Below are 17,076 nucleotides of genomic sequence, written 5' to 3'. Positions count from 1 at the left end.
GTTTTGGTACACCTACTGCAGAGTTCTTCTTTGTCTACACCTATTCAGCATCATTCACACCCTCTAAAGCCTTAGCCCCACCCATCTCTTTAAGGATTCACATGTGAGGCCATGTGCTAAACAGACTGAGTAGGGTAGTGTAGAAAACAACCAAAAATGTCAAGACTAAAAGTGGTGAAAGCGTAGCCTACAAGAACGAAAAACTCCAGGTAAGAATACACTCTAGTCCTTGGCATATATCCTAATCTGATTTTGGTGCAGGTCATGTTGTTCTTCACATTACCGTCTCGTGTAAACACACACTATATAAAATCAAATCTAAGTTTATTTGTCACATGCACAGGCTACAGAAGGTGTAAATGGTACTCTGAAATGGTTACTTGCATATTTGCATAGTAGAAATATCAAAAATAGAAACTGTCCAGATAAAAATATTTATGAATATTTTATCATTTTTAGATGATGCTTACCCAGACACACGTCTGAATTGATGGGTAATGTCAAAGAAATGCTATAACCACCCCCCAGCCACGTCTAGCTAAGTGGATGGGTCACTATTTTCTGTTCATTAAATACAATAGATGGCCGTAATCACCCCCTGACACAACTTGCTAACTTGATGGGTCATGTAATCATTTGGCGAAGTGGAGTATTTTTTTTAGACATGTAGCTAGCTAGCTAAACAATTAACCATAATCCCAACCCATACTACCAGCAATACAAACTGATTGTCATAGCTATGGCTAGCCACCATGCATGAAATGCTGTAGTATGAATCTGCAGGTAGCTAAAGCTAACCAACTAGGTTTAATGTTAGCTAGCTAGCTAACTTTAGGCTATAACTAGCAATGCAAATGGTTTCTGAGATACAAATAATATTACTACACAGATCATACGCATAACATTAGCTAGTGAGCCAGCAAGCTAACGTTCGCGAGCTAGCTAACAGTACGCTTTAGCTTGCAATGAAAACAACTCTTAACAACGTGATGAAACTTTGTTGCTCCTTGCTGAAACAAGCAAGGTGTTGGGTTTCCACTAGCTTCTATAGCCACAAAGTCAGATTCCATAGCCACAAAGTCAAAATTGGCTACAAAAAATAGCTTTTTGGTAACTTATTTTAAGGTTAAGGTTAGGCATACTTTTAGCAATGTGGTTAGGGTTAGGTTTAAAATCTAATTTTAAGAAGATAAATTGTAGAAATGGGTGGGGTTTATGACTTTGTGGGTATAGAAGCTAGTGATATGACCTAGTAGCAAACAAGTCTTTGGTTGCCAAGGCAACGCCCCCCACAATGCTGCAGCAGCACACATAGAACCTCTAAGTTGGCTTGGAACCTCTAACCCTGGCAATTTGACTGGTAAACTCATCAATACACTCGCAATAGATGCGGTAAAGAAGTCAATGGAACTCGACCAAAACAATGGAATTGCCATAGAAATGCATGGGGGAAAGGGCCGTGGGGAAAGATCCCAAGTTCCCTCATTCCCCCCAGCAAAATTAGCCTCCATTTAGGCTATTGTTGAGGTAGAAATCGGAGTATAATGCTTGTTACGGATGTCAACGCCAACACATGTTCATGTCATCGTTAGTAATCAACTGCATTACAGATAAAAACGACTTTGGCTACCACCACCGATTTCTGTATGCTAGCTATGCTAACCAGATTAAACGAACGGGAGTTAGCATTTAACAGTCACTTCTTCTAAACCTGAAAAGGGACAACTTCTACGTGTTATGCAGCGAAAACAGCCAAATATATCAAAATTGGACTTAGGTAACCACATTGTGGGCCTGTTACAATACATAAATCATGACAGATTTGACGAATATCCAATTTGTTAGATCAGATTTGTTGAATGTGCACCAATATGGTCAATGGAATGTCTGTGTTCCATTGACTCCTTTACCGCATCTGTGGCTGCCTGGTATTGTGATGCAATAATTTTCATGGTTCATTCAAATGATGCTAACTGATGTGGCTCATACAGTGGAATGTATTTTTTGTAATGCCAGTTGAGTTGAATCAACAAATCACAGCACATATTTGAGAACATACTGTATTTTACTTTAATGTATTTAGCTAAAATGCTCAGCTAACCTGCTACGAAAAGTCACTTCTGGTCGTAGCTGTACTCCCTCTAGTCACAACCCACTCGCAATGGCCGCCAGTCTACCCATTATGCCATCATTGACTTGAATGGGGACGACCTTTCTATTCATTCTATTTCTATGGCAGCACATGCAGTCAGGAGCGGAGGAAATACAAAAAATGTGCGTCTAAAAAATATGTATATTGTTTTGCAATTCCATGACCGTCACAACCCTAAGAACATGCACATTTTAGAGATGTCTCTCTCTCTCTACTCCCCTTGTCTTTAAACATGGTACCTGGAGGGAGGGAGCTGCAATCAGCCAGACCCCCTCCACTGTCAGGGAGGGAGGGGGGAGGGAGGGAGGGAGGGAGGGAGGGAGGGAGGGAAGGAGGGAGGGAGGGAGGGAGGGAGGGAGGGAGGGAGGGAGAGAAGTGTTGGGGATGACAGCTTAATTGTCTAGCGGGAGGGAGGGAGGCTGAGAGGGCAGGCAGTGTAGAGGACCAAAAGGACCTAGAGTCCAGAATCCAATGACTGCTCTTTGTGTGTGTATAGTGTGTCCATGCATTCCAGTTTGTATTGATTGTGTGTGTGGTCAACACAGCTGCTATGTTATTCTATATGTGGTGTATACATAGTCTAGACATAGTATGTTGGCAGTGATTGCCATCAGTAGCAGTAGATCAACAGAGAGTGCTGACTGACTAAAGTCTGTGTGGGTTTGTGTGTTAAAGGGATAGTTCAGGCCAAATCTATATTTGGGTTGAATTACCCTTATCTTGAGTTGTGCCTGAAGGCCCATAGTAACAGAATCCACAATAATCCATTATTTACTACTGCCACTGGAGCATCGTCGAAATTCATGAATGTGAACAGCCGATCCGACGTTAACAGTGATTTCCATCAGTAGCAGTAGGTAGACAGAGAGTGCTGACTGTCTGACTGAGATCTGCTCTACTTCAGCACCTTGGACAGTGCTTAGTTTACAGACATGGCCACCTGCTGTAGTGCTGCCTGTACTGCCGTCAGCTGCTCTGGGGAGCTAATAAATGTCCCCATCACACTGACACTGTGTGTGTGTGTGTGTGTGTGTGCGTGCGTGCGTGCGTGCGCGGGTTTGTGTGTTAAAGGGAAAGTTCAGGCCAAATCTATATTTGGGTCAAATTACACTTACCTTGAGTTGTGTCTGAAGGCCCATGCTGACAGAATCCACAATAATCCATTACTTAGTTCTGCCACAGCCAGGAGTTAGCATATTAGCATCGTCAAAATTAATTAATGTAAACATCTGAACCGATGTTAGCAATGCTGCCCTGCAAGCCCGAACTTCCACAAAAACACTTTAAACTAAGTTCGGTAGCGTCAATACTCGCGAATAACCTGTCCATCATGTCGTTATTTTTGCAGTAATATCAGAATATTCCAATGCCCTGATAGTTCCATCAAGCCACCGGTGAGTTTGTTCACAGCTCTGGTAATTGATTCACATCTGATTGCTCAATGGAATACAATACAATGAAATACAATACAACTTCATTGTCCATGTTACAGCAAACAACAGAAACAAATGCGGCTGTGAAACTACATGAGGAAATTGTTCCAGTTTTGAGTGACAGAATTCCAGCGATTATTTCAGCATTATTCACGTAAAGAAATCCCTGCAACCACCAACTACCAAACTTAGTTTGAAGTGTTTTTGAGGAAGTTTGGGCTTGCAGTACAGCATTGCTAACATCTGTTCAGCTGTTTATATTCATGAATTTCGACGATGCTAACTCCTGGCTATGGCAGAACTAAATAATGGATTATTGTGGATTCTGTCACCATGGGCCTTCAGACACAACTCAATGTAAGGGTAATTCAACCCAACTATAGGCCTGAACTAGGCCTTTAAGTATGTGTGCATTCCACATGGGCTCCTTCAGGAATCTGAGTGATCCGACACAAAGCAGTGGAGAGGCTGTGAGTGACAGACTAGTGGAAGAAGAGAGGGAGGAGAGGAGAGAGGGAAGTGAGGGAGGAGGGGAGGAGGGGGGTTTGTACTGTAGTCAACATTCAGAAGCATGCACTTCATCTAATGAGAGAGCCAAGAGGTCAGTCTTTAACTACACAGAGATAATGGCTGTCTCCTGAAACCATGGCAACAACACCTCTCCCCCTCCTCTCCATCTCCTACTTCCTACTCTCTCTCCCCTCCTCCCCCCACAGTAAAATCAATGCAGGGCTTTTTGTTAGCTTAATGACCGCTCGGGTTGGTCTGTCCGACTGTACCGTACCTCCACCATGAGGTGTGCATACAACATCTTCCTGCCTGCCTGCCTGCCTGCCTAGCTCCCTGCATGGCTGCCTGCCTAACACACTGCCTGCCTGCCTGCCTGCCTGCCTGCCTAGCTCCCTGCCTGCCTGTCTAACTCTGCCTGCCTGCCTAGCTCCCTCCCTCCCTGCCTAGCTCCCTGCCTGCCTAACTCCCTCCCTCCCTGCCTAGCTCCCTGTCTGCCTAGCTCCCTCCCTCCCTGCCTAGCTCCCTGTCTGCCTAGCTCCCTCCCTCCCTCCCTGCCTAGCTCCCTCCCTCCCTCCCTCCCTCCCTGCCTAGCTCCCTGCCTGCCTAGCTCCCTCCCTCCCTGCCTAGCTCCCTGCCTGCCTAACTCCCTCCCTCCCTGCCTAGCTCCCTGTCTGCCTAGCTCCCTCCCTCCCTCCCTGCCTAGCTCCCTCCCTCCCTCCCTCCCTCCCTGCCTAGCTCCCTGCCTGCCTAACTCCCTCCCTCCCTGCCTAGCTCCCTGTCTGCCTAGCTCCCTCCCTCCCTCCCTGCCTAGCTCCCTGCCTGCCTGCCTAGCTCCCTGCCTGCCTAACTCCCTCCCTCCCTGCCTAGCTCCCTGCCTGCCTAACTCCCTCCCTCCCTGCCTAGCTCCCTGTCTGCCTAGCTCCCTCCCTCCCTCCCTGCCTAGCTCCCTGCCTGCCTAGCTCCCTGCCTGCCTGCCTAGCTCCCTGCCTGCCTGCCTAGCTCCCTGCCTGCCTAGCTCCCTGCCTGCCTGCCTAGCTCCCTGCCTGCCTCGCTTCCTACCTGCCTGCCTCGCTTCCTACCTGCCTGCCTCCCTGCCTACCTGCCTGCCTCCCTGCCTACCTGCCTGCTTCGTTGCCTCTCTCTCCATCTAAAGTCACATATTAAGGATCATTTTCTTCAGCCATTATTGATGTAAAAGAGACTTGTGAAATTGCCAAACGGGGTAGCAACCATCATCATAAATGGCAGACAGATTTGTCTTTCTGTCAGTGTTTGTGACGGATAGAGAGAGAGACCGAGGGAGATACAGAGAGAGATAAATAGAAAGGTGGAATGAGCGAGAGCGAGAGAGAAAGGGAAAGGTGGAGTGAGAGATGAGAAGAGAACAGAGAGAGAAAAAGAGAGATGGGGTGTGAAAACTAGCCATCAGAATGACTGCAATGTCTCGGTTGTGGTTTATATGAGTCAGTATGTGGTTAATAGGCAGGGGGGCGTATGATACATGGTGATGACCCTTGCACTCCTTGGTTGGTTGGCAGTGTGTGAGACTAGCTTAATGAGGTGCTAGAGACATCTTACTGGCCCTTACGTTTCCTTAGATTACCTCTGTTGCTCTATTGTACAGGGTTCTCTCTATGGCTTGGCTCAACACTCAACATAATGGTCATCCTGTTACGTAACCTCTTACCACCATTAGAAGGTCTAGGCGCCAGGCAATCAGAAATGCATTAAGTGTTTTTAAAAATATATATTTTATTTAACCTTTATTTAACCAGGTAACCCAGTTGAGAACAAGTTCTCATTTACAACTGCGACCTGGCCAAGATAAAGCAAAGCAGTGCGATAAAAACAACAACACAGAGTTACATATGGGGTAAAAAAACATAAAGTCAAAAAATACAACAGAAAATATATATACAGTGTGTGCAAATGTTGCAAGTTATGGAGGTAAGGCAATAAATAGGCTATAGTGCAAAATAATTACAATTAGTATTAACACTGGAATGCTAGATGTGCAAGAGATTATGTGCAAATAGAGATACTGGGGTGCAAAAGAGCAAAATAAATAACAATATAGGGATGAGGTAGTTGGGTGGGCTAATTTCAGATGGGCTGTGTACAGGTGCAGTGATCGGTAAGGTGCTCTGACAACTGATGCTTAAAGTTAGTGAGGGAGATAAGAGTCAGCTTCAGAGATTTTTGCAATTCGTTCCAGTCATTGGCAGCAGAGAACTGGAAGGAATGGCGGCCAAAGGAGGTGTTGGCTTTGGGGATGACCAGTGAGATATACCTGCTGGAGCGCAGACTACGGGTGGGTGCTGCTATGGTGACCAATGAGCTAAGATAAGGCGGGGATTTGCCTAGCAGTGATTTATAGATGGCCTGGTGCCAGTGGGTTTGACGACAAACATGTAGTGAGGACCAGCCAACAAGAGCGTACAGGTCACAGTGGTGGGTAGTGTATGGGGCTTTGGAGACAAAACGGATGGCACTGTGATAGACTACATCCAATTTGCTGAGTAGAGTGTTGGAGGCTATTTTGTAAATGACATCGCCGAAGTCAAGGATCGGTAGGATAGTCCGTTTTACGAGGGCATGTTTGGCAGCATGAGTGAAGGAGGCTTTGTTGCGAAATAGGAAGCCGATTCTAGATTTAACTTTGGATTGGAGATTCTTAATGTGAGTCTGGAAGGAGAGTTTACAGTCTAACCAGACACCTAGGTATTTGTAGTTGTCCACATACTCTAGGTCAGACCCGTCGAGAGTAGTGATTCTAGTCGGGTGGGCGGGTGCCAGCAGCGTTCGATTGAAGAGCATGCATTTAGTTTTACTAGTGTTTAAGAGCAGTTGGAGGCTACTGAAGGAGTGTTGTATGTTGAGTGATACACTGAGCTGCTGCTGTTACAGATATACACTGAAGGTACAAAACATTCAGAACACCTTCCTAATATTGAGTTGCACCCCCACCTTTTGCCCTCAGAACAGCCTCGATTCGTCGGGGCATGGACTCTACATGGTGTCGAAAGAGTTCCACAGGGATGCTGGCCCATGTTGACTCCAATTCTTCCCACAGTTGTGTCAAGTTGGCTGGATGTCCTTTGGGTGGTGGACCATTCTTGATACACACGGGAAACTGTTGAGAGTGAAAAACCCAGCAGCGTTGCAGTTCTTCACACAAACCGGTCCGCCTGGCACCTACTACCATACCCCGTTCAAAGGCACTTAAATATTTTATCTTGCCCATTCAACCTCTGAATGGCACACATACACAATCCATGTCTCAATTGTCTCAAGGCTTAAAAATCCTTCTTTAACCTGTCTCCTCCCCTTCATATACACTGATTGAAGAGGATTTAACAGGGACATCAATAAGGGATCAAAGCTTTCACCTGGATTCATCAGCTCAGTCTATGTCATGGTTTTGTATAGTCAGTGTATAAGTGGGTTTTCTCCTATACATTTACACCAATCATTAACCCTTTATTAACTCTTATCTTTCCTTCGCTCTCCTCCCCTCCCCCTCTCCACTCCTCTGTCCGTGTGTACAGGTGTTCTCAGAAGGATCATTGTGAGCGTGCTGATGAGCCGTACCGTTTTGCGGCTGTTCTCTCCCAGTGTGTGAAGGCCACCGTGTACCCAGACAGCATCGCAGTTTCAGAGCCCAGCGTGCCGGTGAGTCTACACGCATGCACGCTCGAACGCATGCCCGCACGCACCTACACACACACATGCACACACACATACTCACACTCAATCTCAACACACACCCCTACTCCACCACACCACACTACCCCAACACACCATCAACATCCAGCTGGAGCTGGTAGGTTGGCATGATCTGAAAGCAGTTTTTTACAGAGATGGAGCTTTCTCCCAGTCTATTCCACAGTAACAGTGTATTGTAGATGAACACAGATGAATAAACATCATCCTCTGTGTCTCATAAGTGCTCTATGTGGGTGTATGTGTGTGCATATGCTTCCCCGGCATCCAACATTTTGGTGTGTGTGGGTGTGAACAGAGTCGTACAGTAATTCAGCATGGGCACAGTGAAACAGACAAGCAGGCCATCCGTAAGAGCCTCTATTGTCTCATTTTCTATTCAGCTCAGGAATTCACACACTCTTATGGTGTGCTCTACTTGAAATGGCTGCACATGGGAGTACACACGCCAGTCCCTCCTGGCGAACGTCTCTAAACTGTCTTTAAGGTTTTGAATGTGTACTCTACATATTCCTGTTCATATTCCCAGCAGCACTACAAAGAACCCTGCATCCTGTCCCAGTTTCAATATTTTCCATGTTGTGTACTGATGTACACTGTTAGGAATTACTACCACTGGAATAAAGGCGAGCCATCGTAGTGCTACAACAGGGGTGACCATGGCCGTAGCTCTACCTGTACCTGTGATGACCCATAGCCACCATGCCACCTATAATCTATAACAGAGGTGACGATGGCTTTGTGTGCTCTTTTTTTTTTTTGTCTTTTGCAAACTGAAATGTTCCCTCCTTTCCTCTCTGACAACATGACAGCAACAGGGTCACCTCCATTGTCTTACGTCAGATAGGGCGACGATTCCACCTGCACTGTTTAGGGACGAGCGTCACGTAGGTGTGACGCCACCTGTCGGAAGATAATTGGTCACCTCAGCTCTGAGCATTCCGCTGTGGCAGGAAGCTATCTCCATGACAACAAAGCCTATCCTCCCTGGCGACAGCTTGGTGAAGCAGCAGGGGAAAAAATCAAATTACCTTTATTAAAAACACTGCCACCAATTAGGCCAGACATTACAGACTCGGGCACAAAGATACCCACTGCATCACCACTGTCTCGGAGAGAGAAGGAGACAGGAGAGGAGAGAAAACAGCAAGAGGAAAAACAGGCTCACAATAGAAACCTGCCAGTGCCTCTGTGTACTGTGTGTGTGTGTGTGTGTGTGTGTGTGTGTGTGTGTGTGTGTGTGTGTGTGCGTGCGCGTAGGTTTGGGAATTGCCAGGGACCTCACGATACGATATTATCACAATACTTTGGTGCCGATACGACATATATTGCAATTCTCACAATTCTATATGTATTATGATTTGATACTGTGATTTTATTGCGATTCGATGTTCCAAACATATTGCTCACCATGTGTCTGCTGCAGAGGGACAAGAGAGAGCCATGAGAAAAAAAAGTCATGGAAATAAAAGTGCCTGAAACAAATTGGCTCCCTATTTAAAAAGAATATGGAGAACAAGCTATGAAGGAAAAATACTGGAGTTTGGTGCAGGTACAGACAACTTGCGATATTGTCAAAATGATACAATACGATATATTGTCAAAAATAGTATCCTGATATGTAACTGTATCGTTTTTTCCCCCCATCACTACATGCATGTGTGTGTGTGCGTATGTGTGTGTTCCCTGGCAGAATAGAGCTAAATAATGTGATAGGATAGTAGAGGCTGATAACAAGACATTGAACAGAAATATAGATCCCTTCATGATTTTCTGTAATTGAGGGCATAAGAGAGAGAAGCACCATAGAGTCGAAGGGAAGGCAGATGGAGAGGTCCTACGAGGTTCATCCATGTCTTTTACTCCAGCCCTGCCTCCCTGTCTTAGACAGCGTGTCTTATAAACCATGTAGTTATGCTGTTCTGCTGTCTCTCTCTCTCTCTCTCTCTCTCTCTCTCTCTCTCTCTCCCCCTCTCCCTCCCGGTCCCTATAGCCCTGTGGTGTTTAGCGCCAGGCAGATAAAACAAAGGGAAACTTCAAACGGCAACGGCCCAAAATAACAGCTAATAGAACATGCCTCTGAAATGCCACGCTGATAATTACCCAGGCTCCCTCACTTCACTGTCTGGAGAGCGGATCACACACCCCGGTCTGCAGAATACATTTATTTAAAGGCTGAGCAGCTGAGGCGCTTGCTCTAGCCTCTGTGTCACACTGCTCTCTAGAGAATGACTTCAAACGCCTTTCGTTTCATGTATCTGTGTGTTCCTATGAAACAGAAGAGGAAGACAAAAATGCATATTAAATGTGTGAAGTGGCCATTTTCCCAATGTTCCTGTAAAACAATGACTTCCCGCTATTTTCTTCTACGTCTGGTTATTAGATAGTGTTTCACCCACTATGTGCTACTGTAGTGAAATACAACTACAACCAACTACCACAACGTAACGGCACCTTTTGCATTGCTCTGGTACGGTGGACTATGAGACAAAGTAGCTTTTAAAATTTTGTGACAGTGTTTTTTTTAGAATGCTACATCACCTGTTTTCTTTGTGACCTGTGAAGTGTGGTTTCTTCCTATGTGACCTTTTGAAGTGTGGTTTCTTCCTATGTCTAATGTATGTTTCCTCTCTCTGAATAGTTGCTTGTGAAGGTGTCTGATGTCCCCGACCTCTCGGCTGGGATCACCTGTTCCTTTGGCAACCTGACAGAGGTAGAGGGACAGGTCAGCGGTAACCAGATCCTCTGTGTGTCCCCCACTGCTAAGGATGTTCCTCTCATCCCCACCGACCAAGGTAGAAACACACACATGCACACAGCTCACTCATACTCGCAACGCAGGCACGCATATGCACACACACACACACACACACACACACACACCTTATGCATCTGGCCAGGAAGCTAATTTCAATCGTCAACGCCAAACAATTATTTTCCACAATTTCATACAAGATTCACTGACATTAAACTCAAGGTGATAGTTGGTTTGGAGCCATACATTTATACACAGGGCAGCAGCTGGCTGGGGCATTACAACCGTTATTTGAGTTATTTTTTTCACTCTATCGCTCTCTGCTATTTAGAAGCTCCTGTAGGGTTGTGTGTTAAGGAGATGTTCGATGTTCCCTCTTTCCGTCTCCACTCTCTTAACGACACACACATTGATCTCGACTCACTAATCCCACATCTGGTCACCATTGATCCAAGTCTGGAGGCAGGCAGCATAACAAGCTCCCCCTGCCCCCAGACCAGTCCTATTGCTGGGCACTGTGCTCCAATGGGCCATTGGCCCATTAAGGAACCTGGAGGCTGGAGGACCAGGGACCAAGGCCTGTGGCCGGATAGAGCTGCCCAGATTACTGTCCTCACATGGGGCTAACACACAGCACTGAAGCCAGTTAGCATTGTGGAGGTGGAGGTAGAGACTGGGTCCTGGTGGGACTATGATGATGATGGGAATGGAGATAAAAGGAGTAGCTTTTTTGTTCACACAGTGTTCTTTTTCAGTCTGCTTGAGATGGTGTGCCCAGGTTTTATGAGCACCTAAATATTTGAGACCTCAACCCATATCTGGACGAGCATTCAGGTATAACATGTAATATTAATGTGTGACATCATAGGTGATCACACACACACATACAATCACTATATGCCATCACACACACTATTTGCCAGTCACAGAGTGTGTGTGTGTGTGTGTGTGTGTGTGTGTGTGTGTGTGTGTGTGTGTGTGTGTGTGTGTTTGTCACTGAAATCCCACCTCTGAGAGTAAATGGCAGCCATGTTTACCCGGATGTCCCCTGGTCGGGGGTGCTCGATGGGGGCTAATATGAATGCCTCTCCCCTGATAAATGTCTAATCTCCTCACAATCCCCCTGTCAATCCCCCCTCACACACACACACACACACACACACACACAGACACACACACACATTAGGGCTGGGCGATATGGACAAAATATAATATCACGATATTTGTCAAATTATTTATGGTTTTTGATGTTTTTTAATAATAAAAGTTATAAATATGCTTTCTGAGTAGTTCATGACCCTAGGGTGGCAACACATACATTATAAGTGATTTCAATGGGGCTTTCTCCATTTATACTGTTCAATCCAACTCCAAACAAAAATAACTTTCAGCATTTTCATCCATTTCTGCATTTCCTGCACTTTTATTGTCATTTTCACACTGTGCCACGCAGCATGATATGGGCAAAAAATATAGGCCTAGTTAATTTGTGAACTGTTGGAATCATGGAAATATAATGATTATTCTAATTCTATAGTTGGAATATAGTGGGCATCACCTAGAATACATTGTTGTTTGACATGACAACGAATGAATAAGCCAGTGAGGAATTATTGACAAAGTAGGAACAAAGTGTTGGACAGTGTTTCCAGGTGACCCTAATTAGATGTTAAATTACATGTTTTCTTACTTAATGTAGCTAGCTAGCTAGACAGCATATTCATGCTTCGCCTATTCCTCTCTGATAAGATACCCTTGCACAAACATGCTTATCTAGGCCTACATCAGCACTGGGACCAGGCAGTATTAGCTAACTAGCTATGTTTGCTCTGACTCTTAGTACATTTAGCCAGCTAACTAGCGATTAGCATTATCGGCTAACACAAATTATTTTAGCAACACCTTGCTAAGAAAAGACAAACAAGCAAACAGTAGTTTGCAGACAGTAAGATACACAAATCAATAGTGTAATTATGCAACGCTTGTGGAAAGCAGCATGTAACCAACATTGTTGCATCCATCTGACCATGCAGAATGAACGGCAAAAAAGTGCTTGTGACTCCTTGGTCAAACAGCAGGAGGAGAGGGAGGGAGATGACTCAAGTAGCAAACAGAGCAAACTATAAAAACTGTGTTGCGTATCACATTTAACAAACCAAACATTGAAATACCGTTATAGAAGGTAACGTAAAAACTCAAACCGGTCCATGCATAGTAAAATATGGTATACCGCCCAGCCCTAATACACATACACATGCACACACCCCTGACCCTCATCAGCCCGGGCAGGCTGCCTTTCTGCTTGCCTAGCAGGGGAGAGATATTTGAACATCGATCATGTGCAGAAGTAGTGACAGTGAAAGAAGGGGGAAGTGGATGAGGAGGGTGAGGGAGAGATGGAGAAAGGAATACATTTTATCTGACTGAGAGGGAAACAAAATGGCAGACACAGGAACAGGAACAACAGAACAAGCAGAGGAGACTTTCTGTGTGCTTGTAGTTGCCAAATAGATTCTGTAAAGCAAAGCTGAAATGCAGGGCTGAGATATGTAGAATAGTGTACAGTCTGGTGTGTGGAAAAGCAAAAATGCATCTCCCCAACAGGTGCAGTGAGAGAGAAGAGTGTATGTAGGGTCATTGAGACCTCCCACACAACCATCTGAGCCCAAACCTGAGCCTGCTTTCTGCTTTAAACATCACATCACTCTGCTGTTCTCTCACTGGGAGAGAGAGAGGTTGGCTAATACAGGAGAACAGGCAGGCTCTGCTGGTGTAGGATTTTAATTTGAGCCAGTTTGCTACAGCAGGAAAATAATCCTGCAGCAACAGGAAATGTGAATTATTATGTGGATTATAATTAATGGACATTTGTGTAGGGGTTGATACATTTTTCAATAGGACAAATCAAGTCTGAAATTTCAAAGTGGAAATTACAAACATTAGAAGCCTTTTTACAACTCAAATATACTACAAGTTTGCATTTCCTGCTGTGTAGGTATATTCTCAGCAACAAAAGAGTGATCAAATTAAGATCCTACATCTGAGCCAGACACTCACCGTCAACCTAAACAAATTCAATAACACGGCAGCATTCTTCATAACACAGAGATGTCTTTATACTAGAATAACTATGAGTTTGTTGTTCAGATTACCACACACTGCCAAAACACTGCAGTCCCAGATGGTGCTTTCCTATGATGCTAGTAATGGAGAGACTAAGCGATAATAAAAAGGAGGAAACATGGATTATACTGTGTGTTGGTATTATTGGACTTGGACTGTGGGATGAGATGAGTGTTTGTGTGGGATGAGTGGCCAGCCGGATGGGTCAGCTTGGTCCTCAGCAGGTACCTGGTAGCTAGTCAGACCCACCTCAGACCCACATGTCCCAGAGCAGAGACTGGCACCAGGTACCCACAGGGACTAGCCAAACTGGGCAGTAGCCACACCGGCACTTTCAGCTGCCCGCTACCTGCCCTCTGGGCCCCTTACAGACCTCCGGTGGACTGAGAGGGTGAACAGGGGACAGACAGAAGGATCGGTAAAAAGAAGGGATAGGAGCTGGGGGGAAAAGAAGGATATGCTACTGGAGGGGAAGGTAGAAACCTGAGGGATAGAGAGACTACTAGAAGAGAAAGAGGGGGGTGAGTTAGTGTGTGTCTCGCCATTTGTATTCTAAGCAGGTTGTATTGAATACAGGAAGGGTTGGTACATGCTGCTGTGTAAGTGCTTCCTTCATTCATCGTTCTCTCTCTATATATCTATCTTTCTCTCGCTCTCTCCCTCCTTTATCTCGCTCGCTCTCTCTAGACTGGTCAGGTGTAGAGTTAAGGCTGAACTCTAAGGAGACTGGTCAGATGGTCATCAGCACAGAGGTTAAGTTCTACAACTGCAGTGTCCACCAACTGTGAGTATCCTTCCTTATCTCCTCCCCCTGCAACCCTGGGCCAGTGTTCACTGCTGATCTAGGATCAGCTAGGATTCCAATTTAGATCATTATGAGTAAAATTATATGGACAGGGGGGACCTGATCCTAGGTCAGTATTTGTGAATACCGGCCCTGGAGTCCTGCAGTCCCGGAGCACACTACTGAATCAATACTGTGTGAATCTGTTACAGTGTCCCTACTTCCTAACCTTGCCTGCCCTCAGTCTGAGCCTCGAAAACCCTAAAATAGCCCCTGTGATGTCTAATGCAATCTGATCTAAGCTGTTCCCTCCCTTGAGCTCTACAACGGAAACCTCTGGTCATTGACATAATGAATCCTTGATCACTGCCATGTAGAAACACTGCTTATTGTATGCTCTTAGTCTGACACTGGCTCTGTTGGATGTCATGGCCCTGTGTTTTGTTTTGAAAGGCCTCTCCTCTGCCCTCCTCCCTTACCTCCTCTCTAGTGTCAGTGTCTGACTGTGTCCTTGTGTCTGTAGTCAGTCTGAGGAGCCTGTCTGAGTGGAACACAAAGTCACAGTGAACGCTATTAAGAGCTCCCACGTCTACTCAGATAATCAGGGAGTAATCAGGGAGCATAGCTCGTACGTACTCAAGTTTAGAAGGCTGACATAACACACACTCCAACCTGGTCTCAGAGCATTTCGTATTATTTTGAACGCATGGTATGTATTCATTTGTGGATGTCCATCACCCATTTCATATGATTTATTACGAATTACAATTAGTATTATATGTTATGAATTTGCAAAACGTACAATATGTTACGAATTTCAAAAACATATGATATGTTACAAATTCTAGCTAGGTGGCTAACGTTAACTAGCTAGCTAATGTTAGCTAGGCTAGGGGTTAGGGTTAATGTTAGGGTTAAGTTAAGGAGTTAGGTTAAAGAGTTAAGGTTAGGGTTAGGGGATGGGTTAGCTAAAAGGGTTAAGGTTAGGGTTAGGGGATGGGTTAGCTAAAAGGGTTAAGGTTAGGGTTAGGGGAAGGGTTAGCTAAAAGGGGTAAGGTTAGGGGAAGGGTTTGCTAACATGCTGAGTAGTTAAAAATCAGTAAGTAGTTGAAAAGTTCCTGATTAGCTAAATTGCTAAAGTTGTCCGTGATGAGTTTCGAACTTGCAACCTTTGAGTTGCTAGACGTTTGCATTATACAACCACCAATCCACCCCGACCACCCACCCTACTTTCGTTTTTGTCTTAAGTACAGTGAAGGAAAAAAGTATTTGATCCCCTGCTGATTTTGTTAAAGGGAGTGCTCCTAATCTCAGCTTGTTACCTGTATAAAAGACACCTATCCACAGAAGCAATCAATCAATCAGATTCCAAAATGGCCAAGACCAAAGAGCTCTCCAAGGATGTCAGGGACAAGATTGTAGACCTACACAAGGCTGGAATGGGCTACAAGACCATCGCCAAGCAGCTTGGTGAGAAGGTGACAACAGTTGGTGCGATTATTCGCAAATGGAAGAAACACAAAATAACTGTCAATCTCCCTCGGCCTGGGGCTCCATGCATCTCACCTCGTGGAGTTGCAATGATCATGAGAACGGTGAGGAATCAGCCCAGAACTACACGGGAGGATAATGTCAATGATCTCAAGGCAGCTGGGACCATAGTCACCAAGAAAACAATTGGTAACACACTACGCCGTGAAAGACTGAAATCCTGCAGCGCCTGCAAGGTCCCCTTGCTCAAGAAAGCACATATACAGGGCCGTCTGAAGTTTGCCAATGAACATCTGAATGATTCAGAGGAGAACTGGGTGAAAGTGTTGTGGTCAGATGAGACCAAAATCGAGCTCTTTGGCATCAACTCAACTTGCCGTGTTTGGAGGAGGAGGAATGCTGCCTATGACCCCAAGAACACCATCCCCACCGTCAAACATGGAGGTGGAAACATTATGCTTTGGGGGTGTTTTTCTGCTAAGGGGACAGGACAACTTCACCTCATCAAAGGGACAATGGACAGGGCCATGTACAGTCAAATCTTGGGTGAGAACCTCCTTCCCTCTGCCAGGGCATTGAAAATGGGTAGTGGATGGGTATTCCAGCATGACAATGACCCAAAATACACGGCCAAGGCAACAAAGGAGTGGCTCAAGAAGAAGCACATTAAGGTCCTGGAGTGGCCTAGCCAGCCTCCAGACCTTAATCCCATAGAAAATCTGTGGAGGGAGCTGAAGGTTCGAGTTGCCAAACGTCAGGCTCGAAACCTTAATGACTTGGAGAAGATCTGCAAAATCCCTCCTGAGATGTGTGCAAACCTGGTGGCCAACTACAAGAAACGTCTGACCTCTGTGATTGCCAACAAGGGTTTTGCCACCAAGTACTAAGTCATGTTTTGCAGAGGGGTCAAATACTTATTTCCCTCATTAAAATGCAAATCAATTCATAACATTTTTGACATGCGTTTTTCTGGATTTTTTTTTTTGTTATTCTGTCTCTCACTGTTCAAATAAACCTACCATTAAAATTATAGACTGATCATTTCTTTGTCAGTGGGCAAACGTACAAAATCAGCAGGGGCTCAAATACTTTTTTCCCTCACTGT

The 17,076-nt window shown here is 45.2% G+C and overlaps 1 protein-coding gene across 1 annotated transcript in view; it reads left to right on the top strand.

Annotated features, from left to right (window-relative positions):
* LOC121545737 (plexin-A2-like) overlaps nucleotides 1-17,076 on the top strand; it is a 294,265-nt gene that overhangs the window by 182,571 nt on the left and 94,618 nt on the right. The window contains exons 6-8 of the mRNA XM_041856524.1: nucleotides 7,644-7,767; nucleotides 10,460-10,613; nucleotides 14,384-14,480. Of these exons, the coding sequence (XP_041712458.1) occupies nucleotides 7,644-7,767; nucleotides 10,460-10,613; nucleotides 14,384-14,480 (375 nt within the window). The remainder of the gene's footprint in view (nucleotides 1-7,643; nucleotides 7,768-10,459; nucleotides 10,614-14,383; nucleotides 14,481-17,076) is intronic.

This window comes from Coregonus clupeaformis, chromosome 30 (genome assembly GCF_020615455.1).
Source record: "Coregonus clupeaformis isolate EN_2021a chromosome 30, ASM2061545v1, whole genome shotgun sequence".
NCBI classification, from domain to species: Eukaryota; Metazoa; Chordata; class Actinopteri; order Salmoniformes; family Salmonidae; genus Coregonus; species Coregonus clupeaformis.
The sequence above is the reverse complement of the archived record's forward strand: the minus strand, read 5'-3'. Positions and strand labels throughout refer to the sequence as shown.